The 18963-nt window shown below is 54.6% G+C and overlaps 2 protein-coding genes across 2 annotated transcripts; one reads left to right on the top strand and one right to left on the bottom strand.

Moving 5' to 3' along the window:
* The first annotated feature begins 3552 nt into the window (after positions 1–3552).
* HEMGN (hemogen) lies at positions 3553–8840 on the top strand. Its single transcript, XM_042882870.1, has 5 exons — positions 3553–3780; positions 4010–4502; positions 7039–7132; positions 7542–7801; positions 8653–8840. Exons 2-5 carry the CDS (start codon positions 4421–4423, stop codon positions 8757–8759), a joined length of 543 nt encoding a protein of 180 aa, XP_042738804.1. The 5' UTR covers positions 3553–3780; positions 4010–4420; the 3' UTR covers positions 8760–8840.
* An 8689-nt stretch (positions 8841–17529) lies between these two features.
* FOXE1 (forkhead box E1) lies at positions 17530–18390 on the bottom strand. Its single transcript, XM_042882934.1, has one exon. It carries the CDS (start codon positions 18388–18390, stop codon positions 17530–17532), a length of 861 nt encoding a protein of 286 aa, XP_042738868.1.
* Between the last annotated feature and the right edge of the window lie 573 nt (positions 18391–18963).

Genomic DNA, 18963 nt, shown 5'->3' with positions numbered 1-18963 from the left:
TCCAGAGAGCCTGAATCTCTGGGGGAGTTTTCTCAAAACAGACCTGATCTCCCTAGGTGCTCTTGGGGAACAGAATTTGCCTCCAAGTTGCTCAGCATCATGCCTAGATTGCTTCCTAGATTGCTTGGGCAACTCTTGGTGCTACAGTGGGGTTTGGTCCAAGCTGGCTAATGGTCAGCATGCATCAGCTGTCTGTGGGCTCCCTCTGATCTTTTTTTTGGTCTTTTTTCCCGTAGCAGCTGGGACGTGAATCACCTTTCACTAAATATCACAGAATCACAGAATGGCCAGGGCTGGAAGGGGCCTCAGGGATGATGAAGCTCCAACCCACCCACCACATGCAGGGCCACCAACCTCCCCATTTCACAGCAGCCCAGGCTGCCCAGGGCCCCATCCAACCTGGCCTTGAACACCTCCAGGGTTGGACGCGGCATCACAGCCTCTCTGGGCAGCTGTTCCAGCACCTCACCACTCTCACAGCACACAACTTCCCCCTGACACCCAACCTCCATCTGCCCTCCCTCCACTTCAAACCATTTCCCCTTGTCCTGCTGTTATCTCCCCTTTCCAAGAGCTGACTCCCCTCCTGTCTGTAGGCTCCCTTTAGGTACTGCAGGCTGCACTGAGGTCACCCTGCAGCCTTCTCTTCTCCATGCTGAACAAGCCCAGCTCCCTCAGCCTGTCTTCGTTGTGGAGGTGCTGCAGCCCCTGATCATCTTTGTGGCTCCTCTGACCCTCTCCAACAGCTCTGCCTTTCTTGTACTGGAAGCTCCTGTACCAGGACTGTAGATGGGGCCTCACAAGAGCAGAGTAGAGGGGGACAATCACTTCTCTGTCCCTGCTGGCCACCTCTCTGCTGATGGAATATGTGCACCCAAATTGTACAGCTTGAGTATGCAAGGGGTCTCTTCGCTCGCAGTGGCAGAGATCTGGCTAATGCAAGGTTTTCCACCCAAAGTCCATTCAGTTCTGCTCTGTCATGTCCCTAGAGAATGACTGATTATGATTTCTGATCAGCTTCAGCAAAGCTTCATGTTGCTTGGAGAAGTGCTCTGCTGTTAAGTGAAACCTGTGCTCACCCGCAAGGCATCAAGCTGCTCTGTCCTGCTGCTGCACTCACATGACTTATTTGTAGTACCTGGGGGAAGGGTCTGATTGCATCATAAAGTCAAGTGAGCTCCCTGAAGTCGGTCACCACAGTGTCAGTCTGGGACCTGTGCCGGTGTCGTGGCCACTGTACCTGCCTGGTTGGTTACATGGTTCTTCCCCCACATCCAGATCCGCAGCCGTTGGTGATAGATTTAATGCTACCACTGAAAATAATAATGAGAAGTATAAAACAATCATACTTGGTCAGTCATGGAGATCCTTTTGACTTGGGGTCTCCAGAACCAAGACAGAGGGCAGTGAGCAAGAGCAAACACCTGTAGGAGAATGCAACAAGGCGTAATTGGGCAGGGACAGAGCCTTGGCATTGCAATCATTGTTTCGTCTGGAGGCAGCTGTTGTCATTAGAAGTTTTCCTGTCCCCAGCCTTGTTACTGTCTGAAACCTACCAGCTATCAGTGACTATTACAAGGACAGAACAGTGGCTGTGAAAGCAGGAACTGTCTCTGCCTGGATTCATCTCCTTACTGCCAACCTTCAGTGCCTGGTTGTGAATTCTGGAGAGGCAGACTGCCATTGTTTCCCTGACACTGCCTTTTCATGGGCTTTGCACCCAGCCTGGTTAGTTGCTCACAGCTGTCCAGAGGGCTTAACACCTCTGCTGCCCTGCTCTGCGCCCTCTCCACTTCTGCAGGGGTGAGGGCCACAACTGCATGTAGCTTGGTCAGCAATTCCGTTGCTGCACCACTCACCCACTGCCTGCTTCTGCAGCTCTGCAGGTCCCTACCTATCCCCTAGGGCTCTCCTGAACAACCAGCAGCATATTTTCCCCTTTCAGCCCTTAAAAGGAGTAGGAGACGTTAGGGTCTGGTCTGCACTGCCAGAGAGCATGGGGAGATGCAGGTGGAGTGCACTGCACCTTGGGAATAGGCTTGACCAAGCTTTCAGCTCCAACTTGCCCCAAATCAGATCACCATTCTGCAGGACAAAACTGGAAGCTGTTCCCTGACTGCTGCTAGAGTGACAGCTGCATGGCTGCCCATGCTGATCTTCTGGATAACTTTGGGTCTGGGCTGTGTCTGTGGCTGTAGGAGGGAGAGGCATTCTCTGGCTGCTGCCTCGCAGTAGCAATGCCAGATGGGGGGAAAACAGAGGTGAGGCTCACAATGCACTCTAGTAAGTCTCCTTCAGATCCCATTAAGGAAGTTGTGTGTGGGTGAAGGCAGCCCAGGGCCAAAGGAAACAAGATAGGAATGTGGGGAAGCAGTGCCTGGCATGCTTGATGCATCCAGCTGCACTGGTTCATTCATCTGAAACTGACCAGAAAATTCAACCTGCAGCAGAAAGGACAAACCTTGGGCTACATCTGCTGCAGAGTTCTTCTGTGCTGCAGCACTGGCAGGGGACAGGAGGGCACTACAGGCTCTGAAAAGGCCTCTGCTATGCCACTCTCACTCCCAAGCAGAGATAGCTCAAGACTGGGTCTGTGATTTCCACACTGTTATCCACCGCCAAACCTTCCCACAGGATCACAAGTTCACTTGCTTGGGATTTGCAGCAATTCATGCACAAGAACAAAACCTTCACAGGGATCTAGGTCCTGAGAGATGCAAGCGCAGGCTCAGTAAGATGTTAAACCCCATTTATCCTATTTAGTACCTCTTATAGACCCTGAGAGCACAGCAGCTCTTTCACTTATGAACAATATTTATAAATTCATTGCATTCTTAACTGGAAAATGGGTGGAACAGTGTGTCCAAAAAAGGGCAATTTTTTGCTGAGTCAGGAGAGATTTATCAGACCTCAGCAGGCTCTGGAGTGTCTGAGTGCTTCTGCTTCTCCTCCCCAGGAGACATGTGGGTGAAAAGCTGAGTTTTGCACCGCCCAGGCAGTCAGAGCTGTAGCATTAAGGCTGGCAGACCCCTGTGCCTCTGCAGCCAAGAGCATCCCTGTGTGGGTGTCAACCCATAGCGTGCCCTGGGCAGCTTGCTCTGGTTGTTCTGCATGCAGCTGGAGCTCTCAGCACCCTGCAACACCCAGAGGTGCCCATCCTTTCTCCCACATTTCATATCAGCTGCCAACAGCCCAGAGATCCCAGAACAGTTCTTTCCAAGCACTTCCAGACGTGATGTCCACAGTGACCAGGCGTGTGTTTTCCTCTCCCCCACACACGTTAATTTCAGGATGCACAAGGCAGGGTGACTTGGGGTTGAGCAGCATCACACAGCCTCACCAGCAGAGCACACCTGGCCTTCACTTTTGACTGAGGTACAAGAAACTCACACAAGTGACTCAGAAGCACCCCATCTCAGGATGCCACTCACACTCCTCGCCAGCCCTCGCATATCAGAGCCTTCCCATATCTGCTGTGCTGCCAACACCCTGCTGGTTCTTTTGGGACTTTTAAACTTGCCCCACCCCTCCAGAGGTACCACATAATCTGCAAAGGACAGAGGGGAGAAGCCCCAAGGGGAAGTGGTAACCGGGGGGACAAGCAGGAAGGCAGCAGAGATCACCACGTCCCCCCAGGAGACCCCCCAGGCATGAAATTTGTAACTTGGCCTGGAGTCGTCAGGAACCTACAGAAAGACTGCTGAGAGCAAAGGCTATGGGCACCCCCAGGAGCTGTTCTGCTACAGGGCAAGTCAGTTGAGTTCACCCATGCCTTGGCAGGTGAGCAATTCCCAGAGAGCTTGGGAGTAGACGCATTGTAGAGCTCTTCTACCATTGCTTCATCCACTTGGAATTGACTGGATTTGGCTACTTCTGTCCCTGGGGGTCTCCTAAATGTGCCATGATCTCGAGCCGCAAGCAGCCTGCTGTGAGGGGTGGAGGTCCCTTCCTACGAGCACTGCGACAGACCTGTGCAAAGACCTTTCTGACAGCTTGCATCCCATTCCAGATCCCAGAACAGGTCTTGGGTGCCTAATGACTCCTCCATGCATCTCATTCTGGAAACGACGGCGAGGCCATGCAGCATCCGGCTGGGCCACGCAGCTCCTCTCCGCTCTAAAGAAGGGCATCTGAGCTACAGTTTGGCAGCAGCGAGCACGGGTTTCCTATCTGAAGCGGAACTGTTGTACAGAAACATCAGCATGTTTTGCAGTCCACACAGTAGGTGGACTGGAGGGCAGACACTCATACACCTTTAAACTGTGATAAGGAGCATATTATTACCCCGCTGGTGGCCTAGTCAGATAAGTTGTTTGTGGAGGACAGTCTGCGTTTCTTTCAAGCTCTCATTCTGCTGAACCAGTAAGAGATTACATTCCCAAGGAAATCAGCCGCTTCTTATTTGAAACTGCAAAGAGCGATGGATAGCTTAGGGAGAGACCACGATTATTCCGACACTTCTCTGCCTTCCTCCACAGCCCACGAGGAGAACGCTGAGCCAGGTAACGCTGCGCTTCTAACTTTTATTGGAAGGAAGAACGGTCTTTTTTGTCACTAATGCTTTCTAGGAAGGGGTTACCAGCGTGTGGTTAGGGGATGGGGGATGCGTGTTTGATAGTAAATGCATACGGCTTTTTCCAAGCCGTGTTTCAGATCACAGAGGCACCTATAAAGATCTCTCCACTCAGTTTCTCGGGCAGTTCCAATGCACTGTCGCTTTGCAGACTGACAAAAGGCTCTCAGTGTACTTTTATTTGGAGGGATTTTTCATTTCATTTCATTTCTGTATGCTTGTGTTCTCTGCTATGTAATCTCTCACTGGATGCAGGTGTCTCAGAGAGATTCCTCCTGCTGACTGCAACAGGCAGCACAGCTTTGGAGCAGCCCCAGAGCGCTCTGTTGGTCCGGATAGAAATGAATGAGGGATGTTTTCTGGCTGCACAGAGCAATTTGCTTAGGATGGATTGGGGAGGAGACAGATTGCATGCAGCGAGAAGTGCTTTTATGGCTCAGGAGGTATTTTGAAAGTGAAAGAAAGTTAGCTCGGCTGCCACAGAGGGACACGTGAGGGATGTGCACTTCGGCAGTCAGCCTGCAGCGGCGTGCATGCAGATCCCACGGCTGCTGCTTGGAGCTCCATTTCCCCAGGCTGCCTCTGGTGGTCTCTGCTGCTGGCAGAGCCCTCCTGCCCTGATGCTGCTTCACACACTGCCCAGCACAGCTGCATGCTGTACGGACCGTGTGCGGTTCTGTCTCAGAGCCTGCCTGTCACTAATACCATCTCTGGCCGTGCCACTGCTGAGAAATCCTCACACTGCCTGTGCAGTGCCTTTTGCATCCGTGCTTCTCTTCTCTGGGGTCCAGGTAGGATGAAAGGTTTCAGGGAGGGGATCTGCCTTCTCCTGCATGTCTCCACTGGGGGCTCCTGGAACTAGTATGCAAAAAGCATCAGTAAAAGAGCAGGAGAAATGACAGACGACACCAGAAAGTAGGGCTGCTCTTGGATTCATGGTCGTTTGGTGGCGTGGCTGTTGTCATTATTAGATAGTATTGGGATCACTGTGCCCAGATTTAAACAAAGTGCCACACAGAGCCACCAAAGCTGAGGAAACAGAGCCGAGAGGGTAGGCACCTGCCTAGCAGGAGGCATGGAAAGGACGGTAGCACAGGGAGGGACAGGAGACGCCAGCTGGATAGAAAGGAAAAAATGACCGTAGTGAAAAGAGCACAGAGATCAGAGGTGTGCTGTGAGATCTTTCCCCACTTTCCTGGACAAGGTCCTGATTAACTTGAGGTAATACTGGCCCTGCCGCCAGGAGAACACTGGGACAGAGACCTACAGGGATTCATTCCAAGCAAAACTTCTCATGATTATTATTATCAGAAGAACAGATCTAATTTGAGTAGGGGTTGGCCACTACTCTTAGGGGTTTTTTTGTTTTGTTTTGTTTTGCTTTGCTTTGTTTTGTCTTTAAATCTGTCCTGGACTGTGGCTTTTCCCATGTTTAACTCAGACACCTGGGGTGCAGGAGCTGCAGTGCCCAGTTAGCCTCAAAAGTCCTTCTCACCTTGCCAGCTCTCCCAGCTGGACAAGAGAATGCCAAAATGACCACTCTTCACTCATTGGACTTAACACTTCAACATGAGCTGAGACTTTTCATAGGAGAAGCTGGATCTGATTGCATCCACAGGGAGCAGGTCTGTTTGGCTGCCTTTTACCCATTTGGCAGTTGTTGAAACTGTGAAAACTAGTGCTCGTGTGAATTCCTCAGTGCATGTGTGGGAAGCTCCCTCCGTGCTCCAGGCAAGTGCTACTCCCACCGGTACTTCTACCAGCAAAGGGGCACAGAAATATGCCCCTGCGTTAGCCAAAGGGAATGGTCTCATGCTATTTGATCTAAGACAGGTCCTAATAAAGACTCCACAGGCTGCAGCCCAAAGAAAAAAAATGGAGGGTTGAGAACTGTGGGCATTATTCACGTGAATACCAGCAAAGGGTGAGGAAATGCACGCAGCTTTCTCAGCCCCTCGAGGTGGGACCAGCTGAGTAGGCACAGGAAAGGCACTGTTGATCCATCTTTCTGCCCGTCTGGATGAACAGCGCTAGGCAAGTGCAGCTACCTGGGGAAAAGTGCATTAATGGAGCAAACTCACAGAAGTATTTTGCAGCCACTAATGAATGATGCGTGACCCTGAGTGATTGCAGGGTGTCCCCAGAGGACAGCCCACGTCCTGCGTTTTCAGCTGGCCCCTGTGGTGTGTCATTTGGACACAAGTCACCCAAAGGCTGCAGTGGCAGGAAGAAAACTGCAGCTCGGAATTCCTAAGAATTTACAGCACAGATTTGTGCGGCACGCCGTCAGATCCTCCCTGCCGATGCTGCTTAGTAAGTACAGTGCCTTACTTACTATTGTATAAAGACCTGCTTCATGATAAAAAGGCTCAGACCACTTTCATCAGCGCCCTATCAGCAGACGAGGAGGGAGGGCTACGGTCCCGTGGTCGAGAGGTGGTGTTAGCACTCGGTTTGTCCTTTAGGTTCCACCATGTTGCGCCGCTTGAGAGACCGGGAGCTGCTCCGGAAGAGAAAGGCAGAAGCCGAGGAGAAGGATTCAATTCAGTGGGCTCTGGGGTAAAACTTTCTTACGCCGTGCGATCCTTTCTCTGTGCACGTGGCCGGAGACCAGGCACAGGCACCGCATGACGACAGGGTGCCCCGTGCTCCCTGTGAGGAGAGGTCCTCGCTGGCGCGGGCGGCCCTCGGCCTCTATCTGCTAAAGGGCTGCTCTGGTGCTTGAGGAAAGAGCGTGTGGGGCTTTTGTAAGGGATGGGTTGGCGGTAGGAGAAAATTGGCAGCCAGACTCCCGCGTCCTTGCCTGGCCACCCATGCAGAGAATTCCAGTTTCTGCAGGGGTGAACTGGGTGCCACTTGCAGCCTGAGAGATTGGCACAGCTCTCTCGGCAAGAGGGCACGTGCCAGGCAAGGAGGGACCACGCTGCCCTTGACACCTAACCCTTTGCTACATGAAATCCCCCTGCAGGGAGCACGAGAGAAGCAAACGGCAGAGGAGAAGCCACGGTGCCAGGCGAGGAAAGGGCCGTGCGCATGTCATGGAGCCCGCACCACAGCCAAAACCACAGCCAAACCCTCAGCCCCCGAAGAAGGAGGAAGCTGAGATGGTGTCCTCCACGGCGATGCAGCAGGCCGAGTCTTCCCAGATAGACATGCAGGACCTGTTTGCTGGTGTGCAGCTGGCAGATCTGGAAGGGATACTGGCCTCGGGGAGCCAGAGTCCCCTGGGTGAGTCCTGGAAAGCTGCCATCCCCATGGGATCCTGAGGGCTGCAGGTTGGGGCTGCAGGGACAGATCCCTCTCTCTGAATTGTGGGGAGGAGTAGAAAGCCAGCTGCTGTGAGTAGAGTCATTGGCATGCTGGTCTGTGGCCGCTGGTCCCTTTTAGAGCTCCTTGTCCTAAAGATTTCTTTGCAGCCTTTTCTGCACAGGGAAGAGGTAGCTGTGTCCTGATGCACTTCCCCGGGGAGAACAGATAAGCATGAGAAACACTGCATAGAACAGCAAAAGTTGGTTCACAGACAAGTGTCTGCCTCGGGTCCTCTTCTGTCTGAAACTAAAGAAAGTGACCAGAGGGCCACAGCTGGGCAGCGGGACATGGGTTATTTGCCCACAATGGTGGGTCACCGTGCTCCCTGCCCCCCTGCCAAGAGCCAGTCCAGGGCACAGGTGCTCTGAAAAGAGGGGGCAAACTCCAGAGCAGGTCAGGGACCATCACACTGGTTCCAGGGTGATGGGGAGGGGAAGGGCAGCCGCAGGCACAGTGCGTGCAGGAGACCTGCCCTGCTGGGGCTGGTGGCAGCAAGAGTCCTTACAGCACAGCACGGGGCTTCTGATGCTCTTGTGCCACCACCGTCCTACACCAGGTCCAGTCCCCAGTCCTGAGACTCTGAAACGGCAAGAACAAGGGCTGGACTTATTTGCCTTCTGCCATTAAACCCATTAAGCCCCACAACCTAAGGGACCAGCATGTCCTCTGGAAGTCATGCGGGCCAGCAGGAGGTGCTTCTCATCACATGCACCCCATGGCCCAGCTAACAGAGCCCCCGGCAGCAATGACCTCTCTGGTGTCCTTTGTAGGTGAAGAGGATATGCTGAAGCTGGCAGATGAAATACAAGAGGTACTGAATACTTCGCTAGAAAGGAACGAATCAGATAATGACATGTATTCATCAAGCCTATTTTGAAGTTTTATTTAAATATATATATATATATTCTTCCAGTTTTTATGACTAAGAAATACTGAAAACCCTTGCGGAGAGACTTAAAGTTGCTCCTTCTTCAGGAACAATAAAAATCTGACTCTCTCTCCATCATGCTTCCTGTGTTGCTTCCAGGCTGTTTGTGGGGGGAGGGGGAAGGATGCTGCTCCTTCAGCCCCGCGGGAGCTGTGAGCCTGTGAGCCCCATGCCCATCCTCACTCCCAAAACATTCCCCCAGTGTGTTCAGCAGAACATCAGCCCCTTCACAAAGCTGAACCCCATCCTTCAGCGGGCAGGCGTGCAGCGGATTGGGCTTTTTTCAGCACAACGTGAAGCCTACAGTCCCTCATGCTGTTATCTGCAGCCTGAAGGCCTTTCTCATAATCTGCCTTCCTTTCCCAGTTATCAGTTTGCTCTCCTCAAGTCTGGGAAGTCTGTTGTTTTTGTCTTGCCAGTAACTTCACTCTGACCTTGCTGAGCTGCGTTGGGCAGATGGAGGCTGGCTGAAAACAGTTGAACGTAGCAGGCTGAAAGACAGCTGAACTGCACGCTTTAGTCAGGAAAATTCAATCTGGGGCAAAAACATGAGGCCACTCTGGACAGGTGCGGTTCTCCCCTCTCCACAGCCAGCTTTCAGGCCAAGACTTTAAAGAAGCAGGAGCCTATACAGCGCATTCATATTTTTGTGTGTGTGAAATTTGGGAAGAATGAGGGTTTCCTCTCTTTCTTCGCACATTTTGGGGTTTGCAATGTCTTCATGGCCACCATCTGACCACTATCAGAGAGCTGTCTCCCAAGAGCACAGGGCTGGCCCACTACTGAAGTCACTCTTCATTTTGGGCTTCCAGCAGCAGAATAACCAGTGAGATCACTCCAGAGACATCCAGAGACATCCGTGATGCTGTGCTGTGCATCTCAGTGGATGTGACATCTCACCAGCATTTATATCACTGACACCCATCCCCCCTTTGGTCCCTGAGCTTTGCATGAGAGATAATTAGTGCTCATGAGCACAGCCTGCAGCCTTCTCTCCGCCCTCTGAGACCCTCTGCAGTTACAGCACCAGCAGCAACAAAACATCCCCTGGGTGCCAAATGAGAAACTCACAGATGAGTACTATCACAGGAGCTGTGCCAGAGTACTCTTGCAAGCATTGCATCCACACTACGTTGCAAGGAAGCTGCGCTGTAGGGCCTGGAGACACTCCTGTCTGCAGAGCCCCATACCGTGGCAAGCAATGGCTGGCAGCTGTCTCCATCTCCCCAGCCCTTCTCAGAACTCCCAGGGAAGTAAATCTACCCTGACATCCACCTTCACATCCCCAGAGGCTTATGCTCACCCACTTCCCACCACTTTTTAGTTGCTGGGGAGAAGCAGCTTCTAGGAAGTTTCACATTCAAATCACTGCACCCCTCTGACAAGAGCACACAAAGCAACCATGTGTGTCCTGTCCCTGTGCTGTTGAAGCTGAGCCATGGGAAGTGGTGAAAGCTTGGCAGGGTTTCTATAAGCACAGGGGAGTAATCCTTGCTGAAGCATGGGGTGGGCAGAGGTGCCACACTGCGTGGCTATGCCTGCAGAGCATGGTGGGAAGGGGCTTGCAGGAAGCAAGATAGCCCATAGAAAGTAGCCCCATCCCCTAGTCATTTGAGCTTGGTTGCCTCGGGGTGCTGGAGTCACCTCAGTGACTGTGCACCCGCACCAGAGCTCTCACTCCAGCTGGCTCCTTTGGCAGCCTGTGAGAAAGGCTTTTCTGCAGGTAGTAAATTTTATTGCATAACAACCCAAAGATAGAGCACTCTTTATCAGCACTTTCACTTGCACAACACACCTTTTTTTCCTCTCACGTGAGGACAGGTAATAGAGCTCCCTGCTTGTGCAGAATTCCCATGGGCTTAGGAGCAAAGCTGGCCACTGTGGTCCATGGGCACCTCCCAGATGGGTCCTCTGCCAGCACCCCGAGCTTTTTCCTCCTGCTGCGCTTCCCCTGCCCATCCCCATGGGTCTGCAGGGTCCCACTGATTTTCCCTACCCTGGTTCAAAATCTCACCAGCTGCAAAGCCCAGTTTGGTCTTTCTGCCACTTTTATCATTTGTTTGTGTTCCTGCGTTCTTATTTATAGTTTCCTCCCCCACAAATCCCTTGTGGCACTGGAGAAGGACCTGTACCAGATGTACTCAGAGGAGGAGACGCCCTCCTTCCACTGACTGTTGCAAGCAACAGGAAAGAAAACAGTGAATCCTGACAGCAAACTCCTGAGCTGGTTTCGCAGGAGCAAAGTTTGCTCTGGGGTGGAGACAAACATTTCTTGAGGGCTGCTCCCAAGCAGTATCTCATCTGGTGGCGTCTGCCTGGCACTGACAATGCAAGATCTTTTTTTACAGTTTACAGTTAGCTATGGCCTGGATGTACGGGATGGAAAAGGAAGACTTTGCTACCTACTAGGGAGGAAGAAAGTTTTGCTACAGGTTTTGGTCATAAGTCATGACCATAAACCTAATGGTATTTATCTCTGGTTATCTCTGGTTGAGCCCAACAATCAGCCTATCCACATCCCTCTGCAGGGCCTTGCTGCCCCAGACAGATCAATACTTCCTTGATGTCTGCAAACTTACTGAGAGTGCACTCAACATCCCCATCAAGGTTATCACTACAGACATTGAGCAGGGCAGGCCCCAGCTCCGTGCCCTGGGGAACACCACTGCTGACAGGACGCTGGATGTAACTCCACTCACCACCCTCTCTGGGTCCAGCCCTCCAGCCACTCTACCCAGCAAACAGTGCTCCTGTCCTAGCCACAGGCTGACAGCTTCCCCAGCAGAGTGCTGTGGGAGACAGCATCCAAGGCTTTGCTGATGAGACCACATCATGTCCTTCACCCATCAGGTTGGTCACCTGGGCACTGAGGGAGATCGGGTCGGTCAAGCTCCATAAAACCCCTCTGCCTGTCATATAGTTATTTCCATAGCTGATGGCTACAGTGAATGATGGCACTGAAGGCACAGCTGTAGTCTGGACTTCACATGATCACAGCACAGACCACAGTGTAATGAAAACAGTTTGCTGTCTGGCACATCGCTCCTTAGTCTCTTTCTCATGGTCTCTTAAAGGTGCAAGCGATTAAACAGCTGGAAAATACCCCAGGATTGCAGAGAATACCTCCGAGCAGATCCTCTTCTGTCACTGCAGAAAGCACAGCCACACTGATCCCCCCAGTGGCCCACAGCCATGCGGGGGGCTGTGACATTGCCACGAGTTCCCTGCAGGATCACAAGCCACAGGTGGCCCCCCAACCTTCCAAATCCCCGCTTTGGCCCCATGGAGCCAAAACTACACTCAGAGCAGACAGAGCTTCCAGCAGCATGGGAGATGTTTGGTTTGTTCCACCATGGCTCACCACTTTGCTTGTGCTTGTCGAATTGCTCTTCAGAAATGAGGCACCCTGCATTTGCAGACAGCTGGGGGAGTTCTGCAGCAGGCTGCTGCTCACGGGTGATGCTTTGAGCCAGGAGGGCTTTTTGCTGGTTAGCAGAAGTAAAGTCAAAGCAGAAAGCAGGTGGCCAGCAGAGGCATCAAAAAGCCATTGCACCTTCCTGGATCTTGCTGAGTAAGAAATATTTTCTTGTTGATTTACCAATATTGACTTTAAGTAATAAGTACTGGTAACTGCAAACACTCACTCCCTCCTTGGTCACCACTTCTTACTGAGAAAATGTTAGCTCTGATCCCTCCATTTAAACAAATACACCTCTAATAATGCTGGGGCTGCCAAGGACTGCAGTTCTGTGCTCTGCGGGCCCAGCACGGACTACTGGCTGTACTAGCTCTCCCGTGTCACCAGGAAACCACATAATCATAGGAGACTGAAGTGGGGAGAAACCACTGGAGATGATGAGTCCGATGCTGTGAGCTCGGCTAACTCTGGCCAACCTGCTCGGCTAGTCTCCAAGACTGGAGACTGTCCCAGCTCTACAGTCCCAGCCGCAGGGCTGCAGCAGCCTCATGGGAGGGCTTCTCCTTACGCTCAGCAAGGAAATTTCCCCGTCACATCTTGTCCCATCGCGGCACAGCTCCGAGAAGCCCCCGACCCCCCCTCCGTCAGCCCCTTCGGGCTGCAGTCCCGCTTCGCCTCCCGTTCTCCGCGGGCTGTGGCGCCCCCTAGCGGCGGCGCGGCGCTCGGAGGAGCGGTCCGGCACCGGGTCGGCACGGACGCTGCAGCTGCCGCCAGCACAGCAGTTTCTTCCCATGCCGCGGTCCGGGGCGGTGCTCACACCGAGCCACGCGATGGACGTCTGGAAGAGATGGCGAGTTCTCTTGGGACCACCCAGCCCGCTTTTGTGTTTCTCGGCTAAGCTGCATCCGCTGCAGAGCATCCTCTGGTACTGGGAGCAAACGGCCAGGGCTTGGAGCTCTTTCAGTTACTTTTTGATGTTAGGATAATCATCTCAATCGACCTCGTGTGCTACACTTGCTAAAATGCAATTCTGCTCGAGTGCTTAATTCAATTCCTCCTGCACCACTGACTCAAATTTGCACTGACTGAGGTCCACTTAGAGAAAGAAACGAGAGGTAGAACCCAGAGCCACAGCAGGAACAAACTCTCAATGCACATCCCAACAGTCAGTCCTCACTCAATCCACTGGGGCCTCTTGGTTGTGGTGGCAGAGGGGTCCTGGTCTTAGATGCAGCTGGGCTGCAGCACCCATCCGTGGTCAGATAACTTCTACATTTCTACATTTGTTTTTATTTATACTGATAATGAGTAGCAGCTGTGCAGCTTGAGCTATCTGTGACTCCAGGGTAGCAGCAAGGGTCTGAGCTGGTCATGGAAACAGGGAAGGGGAAGGGGAAGGGGAAAGGGAAAGGGAAGGGGGAAAAGGGGAAAGAGGAAAAAGGGGAAAGGGGGAAAAGGGAAATGGAAAGGGAAATGGGAAAGGGAAAAAGGAACAGGGAAAAGGGAAAAGAAAATGGAACAGGGAAGGGAAAGGAAAAGACAAAACCAATAAAGAAACAAAAACAAATTGGGAAGCACTGAAACTCTCATTATATAGGCAGATCATGTTAAGACAACATACAGAAATAGATCTTGAAGCAGAGAAGGAAGAAATCATCACCATCAACACCATGAGCCTGCTGATGACACAGAGGAAGCCTCACCAGGCACACTGCCATTTGCCTATTGATGGTACCAGGATGGTGGCAACGTGCTATAAGCCCCCACCCCTCCTCCCATGCCACACACACATGCACAGTGCACAGCCACCAATTTCAGGGCACAGAAAGGGTGTACTTAGCCAAAAAGCAGGATTAGGCACTGAGCTTTTTTGTGTGTATGGCCATCTCAGCTGCATTACTGCTGCTTTTCAGCATCCGTTTGGACAATGAGCAGATGCTGCTGTTATACCAACAACTGGAGACACCTCTCCTCCCTCCTCCCAGTGCCTTCAGCAAGAAAAAGGAGAGTGGAATGCAAGGAGCAGCACACAGCACCTATCTTCCTGTGTGCCACAGTTCTGCTGGACCCAGAAATGCAAAAGAGGCTTGAAGTGCTCAGAAACACTTTGTTACAAACAAAAGCACAAAGATTTATTTCCATTACTAGTGAAGTAGAAGAGTAAATACAAACAAATATCTCTAATACATACTTAAATCTTTCCCCTATGCTTATCAACAGCTTTCCTGAAGGCCGGGCGAGGTGTGCCTGCCCCAAACCCCACATGGAGCAGGTGCTGCACTGCTCTGTCCTTCTGCAAGTGCCCATGCAACCTGCTGCACTCATCTCCCAAAGATCAAAGGCTACTTTGAATCTTAGCTTAACTTTGCTGCAAGAAAAGCCCTGCAATATTTACAGCTGAGCTTCCAGAAATCAAAAGTTTCCTAATTCTGAGAATTACAAGCAAAGCATCAGATAAACACACGTTGACATCCCATGGTCCGATGTGACGTATCCCCATTTCCCCACACATGTGGCATATCCCCATTTGCTCGTAGCCCCCGTGCAGAGTTCCATGCAGGGGCCATGCAGCTCCTTGCTGAGCACGGATCCTGCCCGGGTTGTGTGCGCATTGTCAACCGCATTCACTGCAGGAAGCATGCTTCCCAGCTGTCTGGATTCCCTCGTTTGTGGGCAGAAATGATTTGGAGAGAAAAAAGAACAAGCACGTAGATCTTATCAGCCAACAGTGCACGGCTGAACCTACCCAATTTGTACCTCGTGAGTCACAAATGCCTATTGTGCATGTCCTCTAGACACCGAGTTTTGCTCCTGAACCTGTGTTAGATGCTATCTGAGGTCAGGAGGAGCTTACACAAGGCAAAATGCTCTCAGGTGCAGTCCTCATCCCCTGGCAAGAGGAAAAGCAGCAGCCAGTCAAGGCAACGGCAGGCAGATGCTGCCAGAGGAAGGCTGAGGAGGCAGTTTCCCACCAAAAATAAAACAGAAGAAAAAAACCCACACTAACAAAAATGTCCCTGTGCCTCCAGTTAGGCCGGGGTGAGGAGGCTGAGGACTGGCAAGCCCAGAAACTTCTGACCCTGCTCAGCACGGATGCTAGAAAGGCACTTTGTACAGAAGACGCAGCCATGTGCGCATGCAGACATGCAGTCACAGTGGGTTGTGCACTCAGCAGCGTATGCAGGCATGTCAGCACTCACACACGTGCACAGCCACCATCTGCAGGCAGAACAGGCACCCAAGGGCCAAGGCACAGCAAGAGCCTCGGAAGCAAGGCTCTGCCCTGCTTGAACAAAGCCCAGGAAACACAATCTGGTGAGTGAGGGGACCCAGCTCACAGCCTGCAGGCTCAAGCACAGCGTCCCTCCAAGCAGCACTCGGCCTTTGGTGGCCCGCAGGCTCCTCCTGCACTTGAGAGGGGGTTGGCTGGGAGCAGCACTGGAAGCTGCAGCAGCCCCTGGGACTGAGAAGGAAAGAGACAGTGCTGCTCCTCAGGAACAAAGGTGCAGGCGGGCACAAGCAGGCTCACAGAGCGCCCAGGCCATGACAGCAGCTCTGGGCCAGACCACAGGTGGCTCATCCACTCACGCTCTGAGGGAAGCATGCCCCAAGTTCAGTGCTTGCCTTCTGTCTTCACAGAGGGCTGCCCCACAGCTTCTTCTCCCTGCTTGTTGCAGAGAGCCTGCACCGAGCTCTGCCCTTCCACCCTCATACTCTGTTTTCTCCCTCTCGTGTCCCACCTGGATACGTGGGCTTTGGCACCCAGTGAAGGCAAGAACTCTACCCAAATTTCACTCCTCACCTGAAAAGTCCTTCACAGAGCGAAGGCTCAGCTGTCCTCAGGGGTTGTGAGCTCTTTGCAGCAGTGTGCAGCAGCAGGACAAGAGGCACGAAGCGAGACTAGAGAGGTGCCGAATGTATAGAAGAGACTCCCCCAGAGCACAGTCAAGTTGCCCACTCTTCTGTCTCCAGTCTCAGACATTGTCTGGGCTTCGCAGGAGAGCCCCGAGAACCTGGTCTCACTCCTGGCTGACTGCTTTGAGCATGAGGCTGGAACAGAAACTTCCCAACTTCCAGTCTCCGCCTGAGTCACACTGCGGTCTGCATCTATGCTGAGAGACTGATGTGCACCCCCTCCTCTCCCAGCACTCCTGCTGAGGCTCCTGCTACGCTTGCCACTGAACTCTCCCTGCTCAGAACTCCACCAATTTGTACCCACACACACCAGTCATCTTCTCCCCACTCACACAGCCTCCCACCTCCACAGGACAAAGCAGTATGGGATCCTTGCAGTAGCAGAGCTACGTCTCCTTCCCCCTGCTCACAGCCCCTGAGTGAGACCTGCTCATTTCTGGGCTTCCCAGTCCCCTTCCAGAGGCACTGGGATCTATCTGGACCGATCTGCATGGGTTTCTCCATGGATCTATTGTAAAGCTTTTCCCTTTCATGGATAGATTTAAGGCCCCTTTCCATATTTTCTTCTGACTTTTTTTTTTCCCCCATCCTTTGGAGAGCTTGAAACAGAAGATGTGCAACCAAAGATCAGAAGACATCATCCCTGCCTCTCGCTTCTGAAAGAGATGCTGTCCTCTCCAGGCTATGGGCAGAGTTGGGCTGACTCTATGATTTGAGTAATTGAGGATGGGAGAACCCTCCCTGCAGATCTGTGGCCCAAACCACCATGGTCCAAATTCAGTGCTGGATCTCACTCTAAAGCCAGATGAGAATCCCTGGGCTTTGTCCAATCAAGTCGGGAAGATCTCTGAGGGCAGAGACCCCACAGCCTCACTAGCTGTCTCTCACTTCCAGGGGCTGACAGCAGAACTTCTCCCTTTGGGTCCCAGAGTCCTCCCCGCTTCCTGCAACACACAGCGTGCCACGGGGTGCATCCCCGAACCTTTGCCAGTCCTGTCTGTGTCGCCGGTGTGGCACACAGCACCGATGCGGGAGCAGTGTGACATCAGGGACGCACCACCGTCAGCACCACGCACACTTGCACGGCTCAGGCTCGACGGGACCGGGGAGGGCATCCTCCTTCCTCCCTCCTGCCCGAGCCCGGCGAACGAAGTCACGAACAGCGACGTTCTTTTCACAGCGGCATCTTCCGAAAGTCCCAGGCATCACACCGGGAGGGAGAGGGGAGGGCAGCGGGGAGCTCTGCGCACCTGTCCCCGGAAAGCGGGCGGCACCCCGGCGCTCCTTCACCCAGCCCGGCGACGGCGGGTCCCTCCGGGCCCCCGCGGCTTCGGGCGCGGCGTCCTCCGCCTCCGCCCGGTGCGCGCCGTCGGGCAGGGCCGCGGGTCAGAGCGCGGGGACGAACCTGTCGGGGCCGCCGGGGAAGGCGCTGTGCCGGAGCCCGGGGTCGGCGGCGCCCACCTGCCCGCCGGCACCGTAGGCGTGGGGCAGCGGCGCGTAGGGCGCGGGCGAGCGGCGGCCGTACAGCCCGGCGGGAGCGGGCGGCGAGGCGGGCAGCACGAAGCGCCCCGGGGGCGCGTACAGAGGCCCCGCTCCGGGCGGCGCGTAGGGCCCGGGGGCGGCGGGCAGCGGGCCGTAGCCGTGGGGCAAAGCGGCGCCGGAGCAGCCCTGCGCGGGGCAGGCGGCGGCGAAGGCGCAGGAGGGGGCGGCGGGGGCCGGGGCCAGCTCGGCGGGCTGCGGGAACAGGCGGCACGGCGCGGCGGGACGCTCGGCGAGGAAGGCCGGGTAGGTGGAGAGGTCGCTGCGCTTGAAGCGCTTCCTGCGGCGAAGGAAGCTGCCGCTCTCGAACATGTCTCGGGCGTGCGGGTCGAGCGTCCAGTAGTTGCCCTTGCCGGGGCGGCCGGGCTCCCGCGGCACTTTGACGAAGCAGTCGTTGAGGGTGAGGTTGTGGCGGATGCTGTTCTGCCACTTGCGCGGACTGTCGCGGTAGAAGGGGAAGCGCTCGGTGATGAAGCGGTAGATGCCGCCCAGCGTGAGCCGCCGCTCGGGCGCCTGCCCGATGGCCATGGCGATGAGCGCGATGTAGCTGTAAGGCGGCTTGCCCCGCTCCGCCGGACGCTTGCGCCGCCGCCTCCCGCCCCGCGCCCCCGCCGCCGCCGCCGCCTCCTCCCCGGGCGGCGCCGGGTCCGCCTTCAGCGGCGGCGGCGGCGGCGGGGGACCCGGTGGCAGCCGGCTTTCGGCGGTCATGAGCCCGTCGGGGCGGCCCCGGCGCGGGCCGGGACGAGGAGCGCAGCGCGGCTCCGCCGCCGCGGCTTTTATGCGGCGGTGTCCGGCGGCTCCGCACCCCGGCGGCCGGCACTCCCCCTGCAACGCCCCGCATCCCGGGAGGCGCGGGCAGGGCCGGGCGTGCCGCGCCGCCGCCGCCGCCTCGGGCAGGGGCAGGAGCATCGCCCCGCTCCGGGCCCCTCCGGCCCCGCAGCCCCCACCGCCCTCCCCGACTGCACGCTGCCGGGTCGGAGCCCCGCGGGCACGCGACGGGACCCCGCGGTGCTGGAGTTCACCCCCGTTCTCCCCCGAAGTAAACTCCCGCAGAACGAACACTGACGGATCCAGCGGGGCAGTGAGTGAGCAGGCTTGGATAGCGACGTGCAGCCTGCCTAAGCCAGACGTGCTCGGACCGCAAGCGCCGTCTCCAGCAGTGACCCCACACAGCCCGCTGGTCCCGGTGCCGCGGGACGTTGCCCTTACAAACCGAAAGAAGCTCTCCTGGGTGCTCCGTGGCTGCTGCTGGGAGCTGCCAGCCCCCTCTTGCCTGTTGCT

Source organism: Lagopus leucura, unplaced genomic scaffold (genome assembly GCF_019238085.1).
Source record: "Lagopus leucura isolate 7727_CA_CO unplaced genomic scaffold, USGS_WTPT01 Super-Scaffold_100036, whole genome shotgun sequence".
Taxonomy (NCBI): Eukaryota; Metazoa; Chordata; class Aves; order Galliformes; family Phasianidae; genus Lagopus; species Lagopus leucura.
The sequence above is the reverse complement of the archived record's forward strand: the minus strand, read 5'-3'. Positions and strand labels throughout refer to the sequence as shown.